Source organism: Schistosoma haematobium, chromosome 1 (genome assembly GCF_000699445.3).
Source record: "Schistosoma haematobium chromosome 1, whole genome shotgun sequence".
NCBI lineage: Eukaryota > Metazoa > Platyhelminthes > Trematoda > Strigeidida > Schistosomatidae > Schistosoma > Schistosoma haematobium.
The window spans coordinates 16,579,836-16,598,812 of NC_067196.1; the positions used below are offsets into that span (position 1 = coordinate 16,579,836).

Sequence of the window (18,977 nt, forward strand, 5' to 3'; positions counted from 1 at the left end):
TTTTCTTAATGATCAACTCACACGCAAGATGATTATTATTTTGAATTAAAAACGAAATGTTCAAATTAACTTCAATAGTTGAAATCATCAGTCAATTGAAGCTAGACCACTATGGAAAGCCTGGAAGCATTGAACGGCCGTTTTGTCCTATTACGGGACTCCTGTGCAGTGCACATCCACAATCCCGCCTCCCGCGAGATTCGAACACAGGATCTGTCAGTCTTGCGCGCTAGTGTTTAACCATTAGACCACTGAGTCGGTCGGCATTTAACGGTGTTATTGTCTAACTTCAATCGAATGAACTGTTTTAGTTATTTGTAGAAAGTTATGATTTTCATAACTTACCATAAAATGAGATAACATAGAATAAGTTAAATTTTATTTATATTAATCATATTTTAAATAGTGATTAACGGAAAACTTTAGGAAAGCTCAAGTTTCATCCTATTTAGGCTTTGGTAGTTAGATTTACTTGAATTTGATTGTTAGTTTCCAAAGTAGTAGTTGAACTCATCAGTTATGGCTTCCAATAATAGAATGTTATTTACGTAGATACTGAGTCACAACAACTGCTAATATTTTTAAGAGTATAGTTTTATTTATTAATTGATGAGTTGCAGAAATCCAAAACATTGTAATTAATACGACTGATCAAAATTTAGTAAATTTGTATTGGTTCATTGTATCATCCCATTTATGTTGAGGATTATAAGTGATCAGTCACTTTTGGCATATGTACATCTTGTGTGGATTGCCTCGATAATACATTTAAGTCACATGCGTTTTAGGCAAAGATAAATGGTAAGAATATCGAAGTAATCCACACAGGATACACATGTATCAAAAGTGACTGATTAGTTACAGTCCTGAACGTCAATCGAAAGATTCAAATAGCCAATATATATGAGTTAAAATCCAACCCATTATTCAAGCCAGTAGATATCTGGACTCACTGCCTAAGTGGATAACGTGATGGTGTTTAAACCAGACGGTAGTGGGTTCTGGTACTGGAGTAAACATTAACTCTGTGATGCAGTTACATCCAATTGGCGAGTGCCAAATAGGGGGAAACATATGCCACGGATCCTACTGCTAGCCATCATCAATCTCTGTTTATAATGATAGGAATTTAGTTTTGAATAGGAACAACAGGATAATTCAAACAGTTACTAATCATGATATAAACATGTAACAAATTGATGACTATCTGCGGTCCCACATATGAACAACAGTGAAACGCACATAAATTCAGCTGACCGTTCCCAAATAGGAAGAAAGATGTATCATAGGTTCCACTATTGGCCACAATCCATTTAATTTATGCTGTAAATCAGTAGTCATAAGCAATGAACTTTTAGGCAAATAAAAAGCAGCTATCATGATCTCGTTTTTTAGTGAGTTTAGAATTAACTTTTCACGAAGCTTTCTGTTTAGTTTGGGATCAACAATCGATGTTGTAGTGGTGTAACAAGCCAAACAGAAGTACGTGCTTTTACGTCCCAATAAATTCTACATCATATGTACTTTTGAAATTCTATTGCACTCTCTGTAATCATAATATTTAAATTCAGTATGTTTTTTAAACATTTTCTTACAAGTTGATAATTATTCTCTGATGCCGGTAACAATAGGAACAAAAGAATATAGGTATGGTTTGATGTCACTTTTTGCTTCATTCTGAACAATTTAAAATAATCAAAATTTATTTATTATCGTCTATCGGCATACGTTCATCTTAAGGGAATTGTTCCGATATCACCACTTGGTCACAAGATTTTGCCATATGACATTTGAAACAAAAGGTATTGGGTCTTAATGTGAACATTAACACTGAGATGTAGGTACATATGGTTGACGAGTCTCAAATAAGAAGAAACATACCACCACTACTAGTCACTATTTGATCTTAATAGAAAACATACTTCATTTCAGTTTCTTCTTTAATAACCTAATACAATGTTATCATTAATATTTTCATTGACTTTTCTTCACTCTAAATAATAATATAATTGAGCTGAATACTCATCCTACATTTGAGTTCATCATAAAAAATTAATATAATTATTATCTTGTTACTATTAAGCAAATTAATCGACTTGAGTCTTTTTTTCCTTGTGCACTAAATAAACTTTAAGCATAATATTGAGTACAGGGTCACTGTCACTAAATTCTCCATAACCTTTAATCTCCTCCTTTTGACTAAGCAGGTTTTAAACATATAATTCACAGTTCATCATCTGATTTCATTTGCCGCCTATATCTTTTTTATCATGGTAACATGATAGTTTTCAAAAATATATCACAATTAAATAGGGGCTATAAACAGGTCAGTCGTTAAGGGTGAATTTGTTTATATATGTGTGTACATTGGGATGTTGACTAAATGAGAACAATAACAAGTTTCAGATTCACATTAAAATTCATAATAACTGTGTAATAGAAGAGTGGAACTTAGTTGAAAACAATCTGATGATTGATTGTGTCATGTAAAGTTTGCTAGCCAACCTTTCACTATCATAGTTCTGATGCAATTAAGCGTGAGCTGTAAAAGAAGAATTTTATTTCTTCACTTCTGATCACACACAGATTGCTTAGTTTTTTTAATGGAAGGTAAACAGATGCAAAGATTGTTTCACTCTTTAATTCTCGCCCACATAGAAACAATCTATGGTATGTTTTTTGGTTGGTTATATATATAGGTGAATGACCTTGTTTTGTGTATATAGTAGACAGAGATCTACAAGTGATTATGTAATATAAGGGTATATAGAGTAAAAATTATTTTCGGTGGCTGATTTTTATTACTAATGTGTAAATGCATATAACCAAGTGTGAAATTACGCTATCATTCTCGCCACTATATAAATATATATTTATTTATATACTGGATTTCTTTTCCAAATTTAGAGTTGGAGCAATAAAATAATAATTAAAAAATTGATATTACTACAGGAAGTTGAAAGAAATTGTTTAATTTCGAGCTCAAGGACTGAGCTTAGTTAGACAGCGATTGAAAACCAGGAGATATTGGACAGCTGTATATAACTCCTCAGCAGTGTGCATCTACAACTTAACAGAGGATAGAACCCAGGACCTTCAGGCCTTGCAATGAGTGTCTCATCTTTATGCCAGTGATCCGGTATCCAGTGATGTACACGTCAAACTTCAATCAATTTGTAAAATCACGCGACTACTTTTCGATGTGACTGGATTCCACTAGTCATGGCGTTTCACTTGACCTCATGGAGACCTAAAGGCCCCGAGTTCGTTCAAGTGGTATTGTGTACTGAAAAGGAGTTACACACTAGGAGGAGATACTTGTTCAACGTACGCTGATTTTCAATGGTAGTTTAAGATCAGTCTGTGATGTTTATCAATTTGTACCCAGGAACAATTGGTAGAAAATACTCGACATAACTGTGAATAACATAAATCATGATTTTTATAGCGAAGGAACAGACTACACAATGATATTAGAGGTAGTCCATAATACATGGTGAGTTGATTTAATCTGTTAGGGATAATCTAATTTGCTAAAATTAAGTATTCTTTACTCAATGATATATTCATGATCATGGACGGTGTCACTAACTTTTTACGACAAGGCAATATCAATGCAGTGTTTCTTAGTTCTTGTGTTGATACGAGCTTTCGATGATAATTATATTTAAACTTCAGAGTGAATACAAAAGCAGATATTTGGAGAGTAAATTATTAAAGCGAAACTTATGTAGAAAGTGAATACTTCTCAAATATTTTAATTGTATTGGGATGACTGTATAGAAATAAGAGGCCTTAATAAGCCAGGTTTCCTGATTTCTGACACTTGTTTAGAATTTTATCTGTAATGTTATTATCAAACCATGAGAGTCAGAGGTGTACTATTCGGTGTTCCAAACAGAGATTTCGATGTTGATCTATAGTTGGTTAGGACTGTTTAGCCTGAAAGACTAATAAAAGTGTTAATTACCAGTTTGATGTAGATTCTAGCGTCTCAATAAAGTAATGAAATACGGTTTAACTATGGTGGTCCATTATGAAGTGGGACTCATATACTGTCGTCCTTGACCTTTCCTATCAGATTACAATCGTACAACATCGTATCGGACAAGTTTCGGAAATCATTCAACTAATTTTGTATCAAATATTTTATTTGATCGATACACGGATGTTGTCAAATAAGTCGATAGTAATTAGATTATGATGGAAATATAATGTAAGACTAGTAAATCACGTAACTACTAAATCGTAATCCGAATAGCTCAGTGAAGCATCGGGTTTCATGCGGGTTTGAGCCGATCAGGGAACATCAGTCCCCTCATTTCAGACACATCTTACTGACAAGTGTCAGCTATCACGAGGTTAAGCAGGGTGTCCTAACAACTACTTATAATAATCTAACATCTCAACATTAGATTAGTGACATTATTGCAACTTGACTGATGGAATTTTATTAGCACCAAATACCAGAGAAATATGAGATCGGTCGCTACTCAGCGACCAATCAATCGTAATTTTTATTGACGGGAATTATCTTCATACTGTGACAATTTGATGCATTCATGTTTCATAAGTCGGACAGAACAACAAAACAAGAAGTAAAACTACTGTAATTGCCATTTTCCATTTCGCAAACAGTATACTGAACTCGTAAATAAATTCCATATAAAACCTGTGGCATTATGAGCTAAAATATATCAACAGTCAGACTGATTATTTTATAATACAAATAATAGTTTTCCGGACTGTTTTTCTAATACTATTTATATCAGTTCTAAGTAGTCTGACACGATTTTCGAAAGAATAAGTTATTAGCTCTTCTTTGTTGCTGTGACTCGACATTGGCAAAAAATGGGGAAACTGATATCCGTAATTTGTTACTTCACAATACCTTTAGAATTATACCGATCCAAATAAAACAGGACATTAAGGGTTTCTGGAAATTTAGTTTCACTTCACTTAAGATAAAGAAAATCAATATCCGTTGACATTGTTGGGTAAAGAGTAAGGGACATTTTAGTTGGTTCTTTAAATTATATATCTGAAGGACTCATTCAAATTCGGCTGAATATTGTCAGTCACATAATTACTGAAGGACTCAGCTGAAAGGTGAAGACGCCTGCAATGATCTAACCTCGAAATTTTTACTGAGTGCTTTTTTTAGTTTAGAGGAAATTTTCTTCGGGCTGTTTTCCACTTGTCAGATCACTTTTATCAATTGTAAGGTAAATCCAGTAGTTACCTAATGTTTTAAATCCTGAATCGTTTGGGCAAAGCAATATTTATACGAATAAAATTCAATCTAATACTTGACCAAGAACCATACTGATTAGTTTTGGTTGCACATATGGTATATCTGATATAAAAAGTTGAATCTCACCACCTATCGCTGCTTATCTTGATAAGTTAATGATAATTATTGAGGCAATCCGCATAGGATGCATATATGCCAAAAGAGACTGATCAATAGTAGTCTTCAAAATCAACGGGAAGATCCAAACAACCAATAAATATGAGGTTTCAGTAAGTTATTAGGTTAGTGCTAATATAATGGTAGTTTTTATTTATGAAACATAAAGAAAAGCATATAAGCAGAAATCTATAAATATTAATTACGTTATAATTTGTGTTTATTTGCTGAGTAGAAAACAATTAATTGATTGACATTCACAAAAACGTTCTGGAAATCCTTATGCAGAATAATCTCCATGGTTCTAACTAATAGTATATTTAATAATGAAATTGAAAGTTATGATGAGAATTATCGTCTTTGGTATGTCCGACAACATGCTTCGGAACTGTCGTGCTATTAACACTGAGTTGATAATATATATGTAAAACCTTTGGCACCAACGCATTATACATTCGAACTTCGGATGCTAGACAAACGTAACGGCATGAGAGATGACTCAGAGTAGTATAAATAATTGATTTTTACTTGAGATATATTGATGTCATTTATTATATCACTAACAGTACCTACACATTACATAGATGTATATCGTTCTAGATTATTCCCAATAGTTCAACACAACTTGTCTCAATGAGTACATATACCAGTGATACTTACTTTGTATCCACAGATCAGATGTATCATAAAGTCTCTTCATGAATTATTACCTATTTTTAATTGATCTTACTTCTCTATTTTCTATTGGGTTCGGTACTACTAATTAGAGCTATGTTTGTTTACATTGAGAGCTTTGACAGTTTAAATGTGTTCTAGTAACAAATAACACAACTAGATACTTGAAATATGAATAAATAAACTTATTAATTAAATATATAATACTTACAAACGAAAATTTGTAGAGAATACCTTGTTTAAATCATACAACTTTGAAAAAAAATAGTTAAAAAAATTCATCCATAGTATGGTTTTCTAAATGTTTATTTAAGAAATAAACAAATGCATACAGTAAAACCAAACGGGAAGCTAAAAAAAAAGAAGAGGATACTTAAAAATCGTCAACTGGCAATTTGAATATGCATTGCGCAGAAGTATTTCGATGAATCCAAGTAGATAATGAGAAAAAAAGGTAAAATGTATAAAACACAATTTAAGCTTACGTAATAACGAACAATATTCACATAGAACACATCCAACTGACACAATACAGATAGAGGAGACTATAAGAAAAGTACTATATTATTTACAAATAAATAATTTTTAGAATTATTCGTAGAATACAAAGAAAGCAGTAACAATTATGCATCAGTAATTTTTTCTCATTGTAATTATTAATAAGTATTGAATAGCTAATAATGGATTAAGACGAGATCTGATTGGACGAAAATGCCAATCCAATTCACAACTGTAAATGAATAAAGAAAATTAAAAACAACAAAATGAATGAAAGTTACACTTTAGTTGCAAATAAGACAAGTATAAATGGCTATTTCTAGCTGTCACACCGTAAACAGAATACAAAAATAAGGGAAATAGTACAATATATGATTCAAAGAAATCATGATGATGATTAACAACGCTTAAAGAACTGTGGTCCGACCGTTGTTACTACCTTGACGTGGTGGTCGGGTTTGCTTATCGTGATGAGGCAACCGAGCTATACTGGCTGGAACAATCGTTCGTCAAGGTCCTACCATGCCAGACGGGTCGGTTGAAGAGCGGTAAGACTAAAAGCAACAAACTCAAGGTCCGACGAAGTCGTACTGCTCACTGTACAGAGGTGTGACAGCAGTAAGATGTTTTCTTCAGACAACCAGCATAACAGCGATGCTGCCTTCCCACAAGGAGGGGTGGGGTTAGTAAACGTCGACCCTAAAAATGCACACCTCGCCTTATCCCACGGATATCCGTCTCCGGAGGTAAGGTCTCAACAAGTACGGGGCTAACACGAAATATACTCACAAAGAGGTCGTGTGTGACCGACCTCAAGCAGTTGTCCCTTGGGCACTGGGGTCACGCTCTCAGGTCACTAAGACCACCTCTAATCCAATTTCCTTTTCAGGCATCTCCGGAAGAACCGTTCCACGGTGTGGGCAACCGGGAAGTGATAACCGCCCTCCTACCTCTAACAGCACTCAAGACCACTGTAGTCATAAAGAACTTTGGAAAAGTAAAGCCTATTTTGAGCCAATTAGAATGAATAATTTCTTACATAAAAATTCAAAAATGTTTCGAGTTAGAAGTTAGTAGTAATAGAAATAGAGTGAAATAACACTTTGAAGTTATATTAACGAGAATATATGCACAGTTAGTATTAGGATTTCATATATTAAGGACTTTCAAAACTGATAATGTTATATACAGTTTATATTTATTTGGTATTATTTTACCATGAAAAGTTAATCGTTTACTCATTTTTCATTTTAAGAATTGTACATTTTTGTATCTCTAATTATCAGTCTTTTAATTTTAAACACCTTAGTAAGTAAACACTGGTTGCTTCTATTAACTGTTTACTTAGCTCTTAATAATAGACAATATATCCGTCATCGAGTTTTGGATTTTACTCAAAAATCCAGTAGCCGCTATTTTAAATCAGATTAACTTGTCGGTAAAGCATTCTTTCTTCTTCCTTATCAAAAAAAAAGTTTATAGAAATCGGTAGGTCATAATCTAGGTGGCATGAAGATAAGCGAACGAAAATATTTACACAGTCAATAACTTTTACATTTTAATAGTTCATAATTGATTGCGTTAAACAGACAAATATCATCAATATAGAGACTGAGATAGATGTGTGTTAGCATAACTTTCCATATTTGATTAGGGTAATGAAAGAAATTTGTTGTGTAGTATAGATTAACAATCAGACTCTATGTTTTATTCCTATATCTCTGTATATTTACTAACAATAATCTTTGAATTTTAATAGTTGAATTTACGAGATTAAAGCTAGATCACCATGGAAAACCGTGTCTGTTGTAAAGAAGTTACTCACTGAAGACAATGGTGGACGTTGGTGCAATATCGTGAATTGGTTGAAGTTAGACACTAACACCGTTGGATGCTGGCTCAGTGGTCCTGGGTTAAAGTCCAACGTACGGGATCGTGGATACACTGCTGAGAAGTGCTATACCATAATGAAACGATCTTTCAGTGCTTCCAGGTTTTCAATGGTGGTCTAACTTTAATCGACTCATGAACTCAACTATTAAATTACTACAATCTCCACAAAACCCAATTCTGATAAAATTTTTGAATTACTAATTAATTTAGTTTAACAGTTCTGAAGTATCACTTTCAAATCATCTTTTCATTCTTTTAATGGTAAAATACAGAAAACTTTGAATCTTATCACAATAGTCACTGAATCACTAAGACGTCATTCAGTTATTCAATTCAGTACAGGTGTTGAGCTATTGAAAAGTTAAGAAAATATCATCAATCAACATTTTACATACAAAACTACTAAAGAAACCAAGTATATGGTAGATTATATTTTGCGATCATTTAATTAATCAGCGGTCGGTTTCTCACGGTTCTCATATCTTTATTATTATTATTATTATTATTATTATTATTATTATTATTATCATTATTATTATTATTATTATTATTGTTATTATTATTATTATTATTATTATTATTATTATTATTATTATTATTATTATTATTATTATTATTATCAGCTTTATTCAATATCATATTTTTGGTACAATATAGAGTTCCCAGCGTAAAGTATTTCAACAAGTTTCTGTTTCTTTCTTCTTGGTCGGTCCTGGCGATAAATATCGAGTAATCGCCAGTTAGATGTTAGCAGTTCAGTAAATGAACATCTGAATAATGTGCATTCTTTTCGTTGTATATTGCCAGCAACCACATAGTCTCTTATTGAGTTTTTTTGTAACTTTGACAACAAAAGATTGTACACTTTTCAGAAACGCAGCAGAATATGTTATGCGATAAATAAACATAATGATATATTAAAACAAACAAAAATAGATAACTTGTTGAAATATCTAGATGGCAGGAACAGGTAGCCCAGATGCTCAAGCAGGCCGCCCTCCCAACAGACTGTCTTTAGTTTTTTATACAAGTATATTTCTCATAATTAGATCATACTATAAGCCAGAGGAAATACCATGTGATAAACCAACTATTGTACAAGATATGGTTAAATCTAGTACGGCACATAAACAAGGTAAATCTTGATAGTTTAGTACAACCAAAAGTGAACTGGAAGTAACAATTATAATTAGGTAGATATACTGTTTAAAGGTTGACTATTCTGTTAATCGAAATGTTCAACTTGTATTAATGGTGGAAATATGAGAAAGAATCGAAAATTTTCTTCGCTAACTAAAGTATCAGTTTTTTATGAAGATAATTTCGATAGATTAAAAGATCTGATGACAGTTTTCACTGTAATGATCTTGTTATAATCTCTATAACTTTAAGAATCGAATACAACTGGTTGCCCATTCGTGTATTTTAATCATGTTTTTAGCATCAATGTCTTTCATATATAAAGTGTAAGAAAAACAGTAAAATAATTTCGATGAGAAACTAGCGGAAAGTACGATACATATATATAAATATATCAACTATTTATCGGAATATATAACAAAAATGATCCAAGTACAAAATTACTAACCTAAGATAAGCACGAAGTTTTTTCATTTCAGCGTTTGATGCCTTTAAATGGACTTCATTAACATTTAGAAAATTAGTAGAATCACCGATTGGATCGAAATTAAGGTGAAATCGAGAATGTGGGTCAGATCGGCGATAAAGTCCTTCATAAATTTCTTGTAATGTAGGCAATAAAAAAGAGTTTTGGGAAAATAAATGAGGAGGAGCTGAATTGAATAGAAGAGCCAAAACGCAACAAGTACGACTGAATAGACGTACACTCTGAAGTAGATTAAAAAAAGTAAAGACAAAAAAGTATGGTAGTTTACTTTTGTAAGGGTAAATATGAATTTTTTTACGATCTAGTGAGGTGATAATAATAATACTGTAGCTGTAAATTTCAAGCAGTAAGAACTGCTATACATAAAAAATGAGTGTTTACTGAGGAAAGTAAGTTATCTGGTAGACTTATCTAGCAATTAGATCCTAATGAAGTGTATTTATTGGGAAAAAAACTGGAAGCATTCTGTAACATAAACGAATCTAACCATTATTAACGTTTCATTGGAATCACAAGCAGATCAATGTTAGATCACCATTGAAAACCTGGAAGCATTGGACAGCCGTTTTGTCTTGGTGACTGACTCCTTAGAAATGTACGTGAGGGAATCGAACCCAAGAGCTTTGATCTTGTTTCCAGCTTTTCAATGTTAGTCTAACATTGATCGGTTCATGATTTCAATGAAACTCAGCAAACTTATCAACCTTATACTTACAATTTTTAACGTTATTGATATTAAACCACTGAACAGAGATGATAGGCATCTGAAAAGTAACCCCTAATCACATTATCATATTGGGTGAGTATTTTGTACATAAATGACTAACATGTATATAGTCAATCGATCAGTGGTTTCTCTTATGAAATCTGGTATGCTTAAATATGGAGTTCAGTTCCGTAGGAGGATTAACTAGTTTATACAGTACAGTAAATGCCACCCTGTGACGAAACATTAACCTTATTTTATTTGCTCAAGAAACACTTAGTAAGAGTATGGTGGAAAATGTGCTTTTGACGGTTCGTACGTAAGAGAGTATGCTTTCACTGAAGCAAAATCGTAAGTTGTAATGTATTCTCGCACAGATCCCTTTAGAAAACAATGGAACAAGATTGTTACAACTGATTAATTAAATAAAAAAATATTCTGTTGATATTTCCTTAATTGCTTAAAAGTATATTGAACTGCCGAAAATTTTTTGAAAAGCCACTGTTTGAATGTGCTCATTTTTACTAGGGAACAAAAGTTGATAATATTAGCTGAAAGATTAACCTAAATATACGTAACCAGGCAGAAAAATAAACTAACCACTGTTCCAGGGCGAGCACGCCATGTCCTCTGAAGTATTTCCATTAAAACTTCAACTAAACTCATATTCTGAGTAATAGACACTGAATTGTGCGGTAATTTTGATTCCACTGAATTAACGCGGTTAAGATTTTTGAGATGTGACTGTGTAGAGATGGTAAGCTGTAAATCAGATACAGTTGTACATAAACCTGGAAGACTTTGATAACGCCTTAACTGGGTATTTATTAAACGTACAATAGCTGGTGGTTGAAATTCTTCATTTTCATTATTTTCATTCTCATTAGTGACAAACGGTCTCTTTGACTTAAAAGTCAAAGGATTCCACCATAAATCTATATTACTGGCTAGATGTTTATGTCGTCCAATATTTAAAAATATCCCTGTAATAGCTATAAAAATATCTTCATGAGGAACAGAACGATTACAAGCCATCATAATTTGAAAAAAACGAATAAGTGCACATGGTGAGTTCTCATCCTGTTCATTGAAACATGCATTATTGTACATTGGCTTCTTAGGAGGTGACAAACCAACTATCCAATAACAAAGTTCTGCCGAGAAACCGGTATTCATTTCTAAAGTGAAAAAATATAAGTTAGAAATATAAGGTAGTGATGATTTGAACATACTGAGGTTGTTCTCAAGTGTTACGACTAATTATGAATATTGTATTTGAATTTACAAACGAACAAACCTGAGATTACTAAAGAAGAACTCATATCACTCATAACACACAACGAACTTTAACCCAATAGATAATGACAAAATTTGAGTTCAAAAGAAAATTTTACAGCTTTTTCTGAAATAAAAACACTTTCCGCTTTACAGTTCGAATATATCTAAGCTAGATATTTTAATGTGACTGCTACATTCATGCATTCGACGAAACTATTAAATAGTCCAAAATGTAACGCTGGATACGGAAGAAATCATGGCCTTAAATAACATTATGTTTCTCTTTATTTATAAGGGCTCAATGTAACCGAGGAAACACTACATTTAATACTTAATAATGTCATAGCTACAAAACGTTTAGAAAGTCCATACAAAGATAAAATTTAAGGAACAAACTGGTGGTGAAATCTTTAAGTAAATCAGCATATATTATTCCAGTACCCGGGAAATACACTACAACCGATGTTGCTAGTCATGTTAGTTTGCCTATCAACTGTTGTCAAGTTGCAGTCAACTAAAGATGGCTTAAATTTAATTGCTAATTGCTTCATTTACATTAAGAAGGGATACCTACGATCTAGATATCAACCAAGGATCAATAAACCTTCAGATTCACTCGATTCACTACTTCAATTAAGGAAGGACTTAAACCAAGAATCATGTAAAGGTGTGGATTGTTTCGTTTTAAAAACAAGGCATTAGAGGTTCTAAATCGGTAAATGTTACATTTAAGAAGAAATCAATTCACGTACTGAATCTTATTCATTGACTCTCAGTGTTTTTTTCTTTTCAATGCATCTTTATTGTATTAATCAATTTAATGGTTTTTTTTCAGTGATGATTACTCAGTTTGATAAATTTTTGTGATTAATAATCAATGAATAAACATGAATATAAATTAATTTTTCAGGGGTCATGATCAATAAAGGTTTTATACAAACTGAACTTATTACTCCAGTTAATGGACATGGAAGTAGTCTTGTTTACGATATTGAAGTTGAAGTTGGGAAGTAATAGCTTAGTGCCTAAACGTATTAAATAGTTGACAAATATTCGATAGGATTAAATTCATCCATCCATCTCTCAATTTAACAGACAGACTTACAAATACAACAACAATGTTCATGGTATTAATAATTTGGAGAGTGAACAGGTAAAACTATGGTGTCACAATTGGTAGCAAATAAATTACCATAGACCGAACTAAATTATTTAGACAATATTTAGTTATTATCAAGATCAGTCAAACTACGAATATTTATAATCTAATAAACTTTTTTCTCTTTCAAGAATTTGGTTCAATTAAGAGGGAGGAAGTTTTAATCCAATAGAACTTCTCGAGTTCATCGTTGCTGAAAATGACAACAGCAAATGATAAACTGAAATTTAGGAAAAGACAATAATTAAAAACTATATAACAAAAAGCAAAAGCAGTTTCATCAACTGGGTTTGATAAAAGTCATATCAGAACAATATATCAAACCATAAATATTAACTGTATTACAACAACGGATCTGTAGTACACTGAAATAAAATATTAAGATTATTCCCACTCAACAGATAACTAAATTAAAAAGTATATGGACACGAAGTTTGAAAAATACAGTTAATTAAAATTAATTAAAAAAAAATAATCATAGTTCCTAATATATATATCAGAGGTCGATGGATGACTGTTAATAACCCTGTAGAATATACACAACTATTGTGATGACCTATCACTTAGTATGATCATTTATTAAATCTGAAAACTATTTAGAATAAACAAATCATAAAGTTCTAATCTCTTACAACTTACCTAAAAGTCTGATTGCATCAAGTATTTGGTTTACAGATGTAGAATGAGAAAGTTGTTTCAATGCATTTCGGGCTTTCGAAGCTAAGGTTAAATGTGGATTAGTTTGAGCACGCTGTGTTGCCTTATTCAAACGAAAACAAATATCTATAAGAGACTTGGCTTCCAAAGGTGTAAGTGAAAGCAAACACTTTTCTTTATGAAGCTTTGGCTTGGAATTTTGCAAACTTGGAACAGACTTTGACTTAGATGTAACAAGATGCGTTTCCCGACTGTCCAATCGACTTGATATTTTCGTAATGTTTGCGCCCTTTTTAGAAGATTGAGCTAAAGCAAGCAAATGTTTACGAATTCGAAAACCTTTCCATGCGGCTTGTATTCGTATAGCAGAACAACGTTGCCTAGATATAAACTTAAGAAGAAAACATGCACGCCACCAACGTTGAATCATGCGAGATGAGTTGTGACGTTCAATAACAAGTAAGACGATCTAGTAAAAGGAGAACAACAAACGATTATTAATCAATAAAAATTGAGTAGCGAACCGATTTGTTAACTTTATCAATGATGAGAAACGAGCAGTAGAAGAGTGTAGAGAATTTTCAAACCACTGTGATTATGTTATCAGATCAATGCAGAGTGGATAGCGGCGATACTAACAATTTACGTAAGAACAAAATAACATGAATAAAAGCAAATGAAAAGGACAAAGACAGAGCTAATTCCCCTTTCTATACCCACACCCAGAAAAAAATTAATTGCTGGGATGACCTAAAAGTAGCTAGGTCGTTCTATTAAGTGATAGTTCTGATATGCAAGGAAGTTATCGGCAACTTTTTTCTAATTCATATAACCCCATTGGAAATTCATTTTATCTGATTGGATGTTCCTTTCCTTAGTCTGTTATTTTTGTTATCTTAAAAATAATATTTGTTGCTACATAAACACAGTTGTCCTATTAAAATTCTGACTTCTTTGTATATTATCTATTTCATGAATTCATGACTTCTCTCATCAATTGTACAGGGGGTTATCGTTGAAATGTTGTGTATTAGTCGCCTGGTTTAACTATTTCGTATAGATCCAGTTCATATTAGAAGAATCTTTCAGCCACTTGTTAGTCGAAAATAGCGTTAGTTACCAAAAAAAGAATATTAATTTTGGACCAAAGAACAGTTACAATAGCATTATTGACCGACCAAAAGTAATGTTATGTATTTTAGGGTTAAATTTGAAGCCCGGAGGTAATGGGGAAGAATGCTGGGTGTTTAACACTGATGAAAAAAATAGGGAAGACGACTACTCTAGGACTAAGAGTGAATCCAGATGAGAACACTGGTCAGGGAGATGAGCGTGGAAAGAAGCATTATATCAAAGAAATAATTGGTGAATTTATTAAAGCGATAAAAAGAGGATAATGAGAACAGTTTAATTACATCTTTAAACTGTGTAATAATTCTTCGAGAGCGATGAAAGAGCCAAAATAATTGTATTCGTAGAGCTGAACTATGCCAAAGATTGATTCTACGCAATACTAGAAATTTACGAAAATGAGACTGTATAACTGTGGCTGCTGAATTCCTATTATATTGGACTGTTGCAAGACGTTCTCGAGCCAAATATCCTCGTGCATATTTTTGGATAGTGATACACCACTATAACAAAATATATAAATACAATTTCTAAATTAGCACACAAGCAAAAGTGAAGAAAACATTGAGTAAGTAATGAAAGTTTAGCAAATTGTGGTGGAATATTAAACAATCACGGGGTGGTTTAGTGATGAAATTTGCTGTGCCGTTAAACATTATGTAAAAACCATACTGTCCCATCATTGAAACGGACGATTAAAGATTCGACTTAGTCCCAAAGTGGAAATCTGTTAACATTTGTTCAACAGTAAAAGTCGATTTAGCAGTAGAATTTACTTAATTATGACAGTTTTACACATCTTGTGTTTTATTCACGAACTTGACGATTTTTTTAACAAATCTATTTTTCAAACACTTAGATGTATTTATTAGCGCTGTTATCAGTCAGTCAGTTATCAACAACGTAGAACTTCGTGCGTACGTACCACATTAGCACAGAGATACAATTGTCAATTCAAATCCCGCAGTGATAGAGATAGTAAAAGTATAAGCAGTAATCGGAAAGATTAGGGTTTGAAGATGTTATTCAAAGATTATAATCCAGGAAAATAAATTTGGTACACAAATAACGACTGCCAGAGAACACTTGGAATCTCACCTTAAAGTTCCCAATTTTTCAAACAATTGACCTATGGCTTAATAGTTCAATTATTCGACCATAAATAATCTCAAACTGTACTTTATTTAGTTGGATTTAAGGTAATCAAAATCTAATACAACAAATGTCAATCTATGAAGCTGGGTTTAGTTGTTGAATCATATTAAAACGCCAGATGATTTGATCAAAACCAGTACAAAACATGTGAATTATACTTTGTTGTGCTAATAAACAAATAGTAGTGAAAAATCGTAAAACCAAAGAGAGCTCACTAAACGACCTGGTGAATTCAGAAAGACTGAGCTCAAAACAATTATGTGGTAGTTAAACACAACCTAAATACTCGGTTAGTTACTACCACGAAATCTTGTGATTAATAGATAGTAGGAGAAAATTGAACCAGGAAATAATCAACTATATCTTTGTTTCAAAAATTTGTAAAAGATTGTACCTACAAAACAACAGAGAATTTCTCAGGTTAATATCATTCTCCTATTCTTTATTGGGTTAAATTCTGGGTAACTGAACAATCATAAGAAATCAGTAACTTTTTATGCACACAAACTTATTTTAACTGCTTGTTTAGGGAAAAGATCATACACCGAGAACATTCCATTGAGAGCTTTCTTAATGCCTGGTCCATTGGAAAAACAGTTAACTTCGAATTGATATTTATTAATAAATATCAAATAGGCTAACATATTTAAACAAGAGTTTTTATTTATTCTATCAGAAGGCTTGAATACTCTTTTCTCTAATAGCAGTTTAGTTCAGTGGAAATCCAGAAGCGCTGATAGCTTTAATCGAAACTCATCGCAATAAATCCTCGATTTAATTTTACGAAAACTAGGTAGACTTCGAACTTTTAGATATCAGAACAAATCACTTCAGGATAAAGCAAAGATAATATATGATCAAGTTCAAGTTTTATCCAAGAAAGGTGAAATAGTAAACAAAAAGACAGCAATTATACTTAAATGAGAAAAGAACTTTCGTATAGGTAAAAGCCTATATGTAATTACTAAGTACACTACGAACCAAAAAGTTGTTTAATATTTCAAGAGTTTTAGTAAAACTATACATCACGATTTAATCAACTACAGGTTTACACGAACGGAAAGTTACCGATTTCAAAGACAGGAATCGTTGTCTATGGAAATAACTACGCCATTTACTCTGAATTTGAACTGCTGCCATATGCCAACGGAAAATCTCAAGTCTGACCAAATAACTTCGGAAATACGATTGTATCACGGTGGCCGCCAAAGTCCTTTTAGAACGTGTTTCCACAACAAATTTACGAGCATAATACCCACGTACATATCGTTGAATTGTTAGACATGCCTATGAAATTCAGGAAAGTAGTGGTAGTATTTATTACCAATCAAATTTTATTTTATGAACAGGTATGTTTATTGAACATGTTCTTTATGGTGTATGTATTATAAGATCACAAATTAATGTGAGTATAGTGGCACTGCTTCAACAATGGAACTTAAAAAAGTAGCTTTATAGGTGGTTACTCCCCTGAACTTTCCACTATCAAGTTTAATCCGAAACTATCATGAGATACATAGGCATAGCACCCAATCTATTTCCATCAAAATCATCCACCTGAGCCAAAAATCTCAATTATACGACACTTAGTCAGTTAGCGAATAATAGCCACAAGTATTACATCTACTTCGTATCACTAAAGTGTAAATTACTTCTATAACAGATCAACGTCGATCTAAATCACTTTGAATACTCTTATGATCTTAATCTGGTGTGCAGAATATTAGTGTGGATGGAACGGTTTACGAGTTAAGGATATCCACAGAATTGCTGTAATAAAGAAATTACACGAATAAAGTGAGAATAATGTATGAATACTAGTGAGGCTCAGTAATTTATGATGTAAGAGTGTAATACGTCCTTAATACACAGACAGAAGTACCAAGTAGTGCTGATATTATACACCAGAAAGAAATTGCACTTGGGATTCGTAAAGATAGGGACACTCGTCGTTGCCTCTTCGTCGTCTCTGCCTATTCTCTCACTGACTGCAGCTCAGATGATGTAAAAGATGAGTTTTATAGAAAGCTCTCCGACCTTCTCCGAAAAGCTAGGCACTCGGATGTAGTAATAGTGGCCGGTGACTTTAATGCTCAAGTAGGTAAACTAAGCGATAGGGAAAGACACCTGGGTGGATCTTATAGCATCGTGGCTCAAAGAACAGATAATGGCGACCGTCTGTTGCAGCTATGCTCAGATAACCGCCTGTTCCTTGCAAATACTAACTTTAAGCATAAGGAAAAACATCTTTCAACATGGCGACCCCCTAATTTGTCCCAACGTTGGACCCAAATAGATCACATCTCTATCAGACACTGATGGAGGGGGCTCGATAGAAGACTGTCGCTCATTCTGGAGCACATGCTTAGATTCAGATCATGCTCTAGTACGAGCGCGTATTTGCCTGCGTCTTACTGGACTTAGGAAAGACGCTGCAGGGAAACCTCTTAGGGGCCTACTTAATGATAGTCAAGCTAAGAGTATATTTCAGGAACAACTAGGAAAACAGTTAGGCAGCCATGCATGGAATGATATCCAAAAAGCTGTGGAAACAGCAGTGATATCTGCTAGTAAGGTAAACCACATGCTTAGGGAGAAACACTGGATCTCAGCAGCATCTATCGCACTAATAGATGCTCGGAAACTCATTCCATCTGGCTCTGAAACATGAGGAGCGGAATCAGCTTAAGCGCAAGCTGACAAGAAATCTACGCAATGGTCGTGAACAGTGGTGGGTAGCGAAAGCAAGAGAGATGGAAAAGGCAGCGGCAATAGGTAATAGCAGACA

The 18,977-nt window shown here is 33.0% G+C and overlaps 1 protein-coding gene across 1 annotated transcript in view; it reads right to left on the bottom strand.

Moving 5' to 3' along the window:
* Positions 1–6,318: 6,318 nt before the first annotated feature.
* Positions 6,319–18,977, bottom strand: part of MS3_00001227 (uncharacterized protein) — a 47,025-nt gene continuing 34,366 nt past the window's right edge. The window contains exons 20-25 of the mRNA XM_051208707.1: positions 17,258–17,476; positions 15,319–15,537; positions 13,886–14,372; positions 11,410–11,987; positions 10,065–10,324; positions 6,319–6,815 (exon numbers count right to left, since the gene is read on the bottom strand). Of these exons, the coding sequence (XP_051073266.1) occupies positions 6,716–6,815; positions 10,065–10,324; positions 11,410–11,987; positions 13,886–14,372; positions 15,319–15,537; positions 17,258–17,476 (1,863 nt within the window). The 3' untranslated portion in view covers positions 6,319–6,715. The remainder of the gene's footprint in view (positions 6,816–10,064; positions 10,325–11,409; positions 11,988–13,885; positions 14,373–15,318; positions 15,538–17,257; positions 17,477–18,977) is intronic.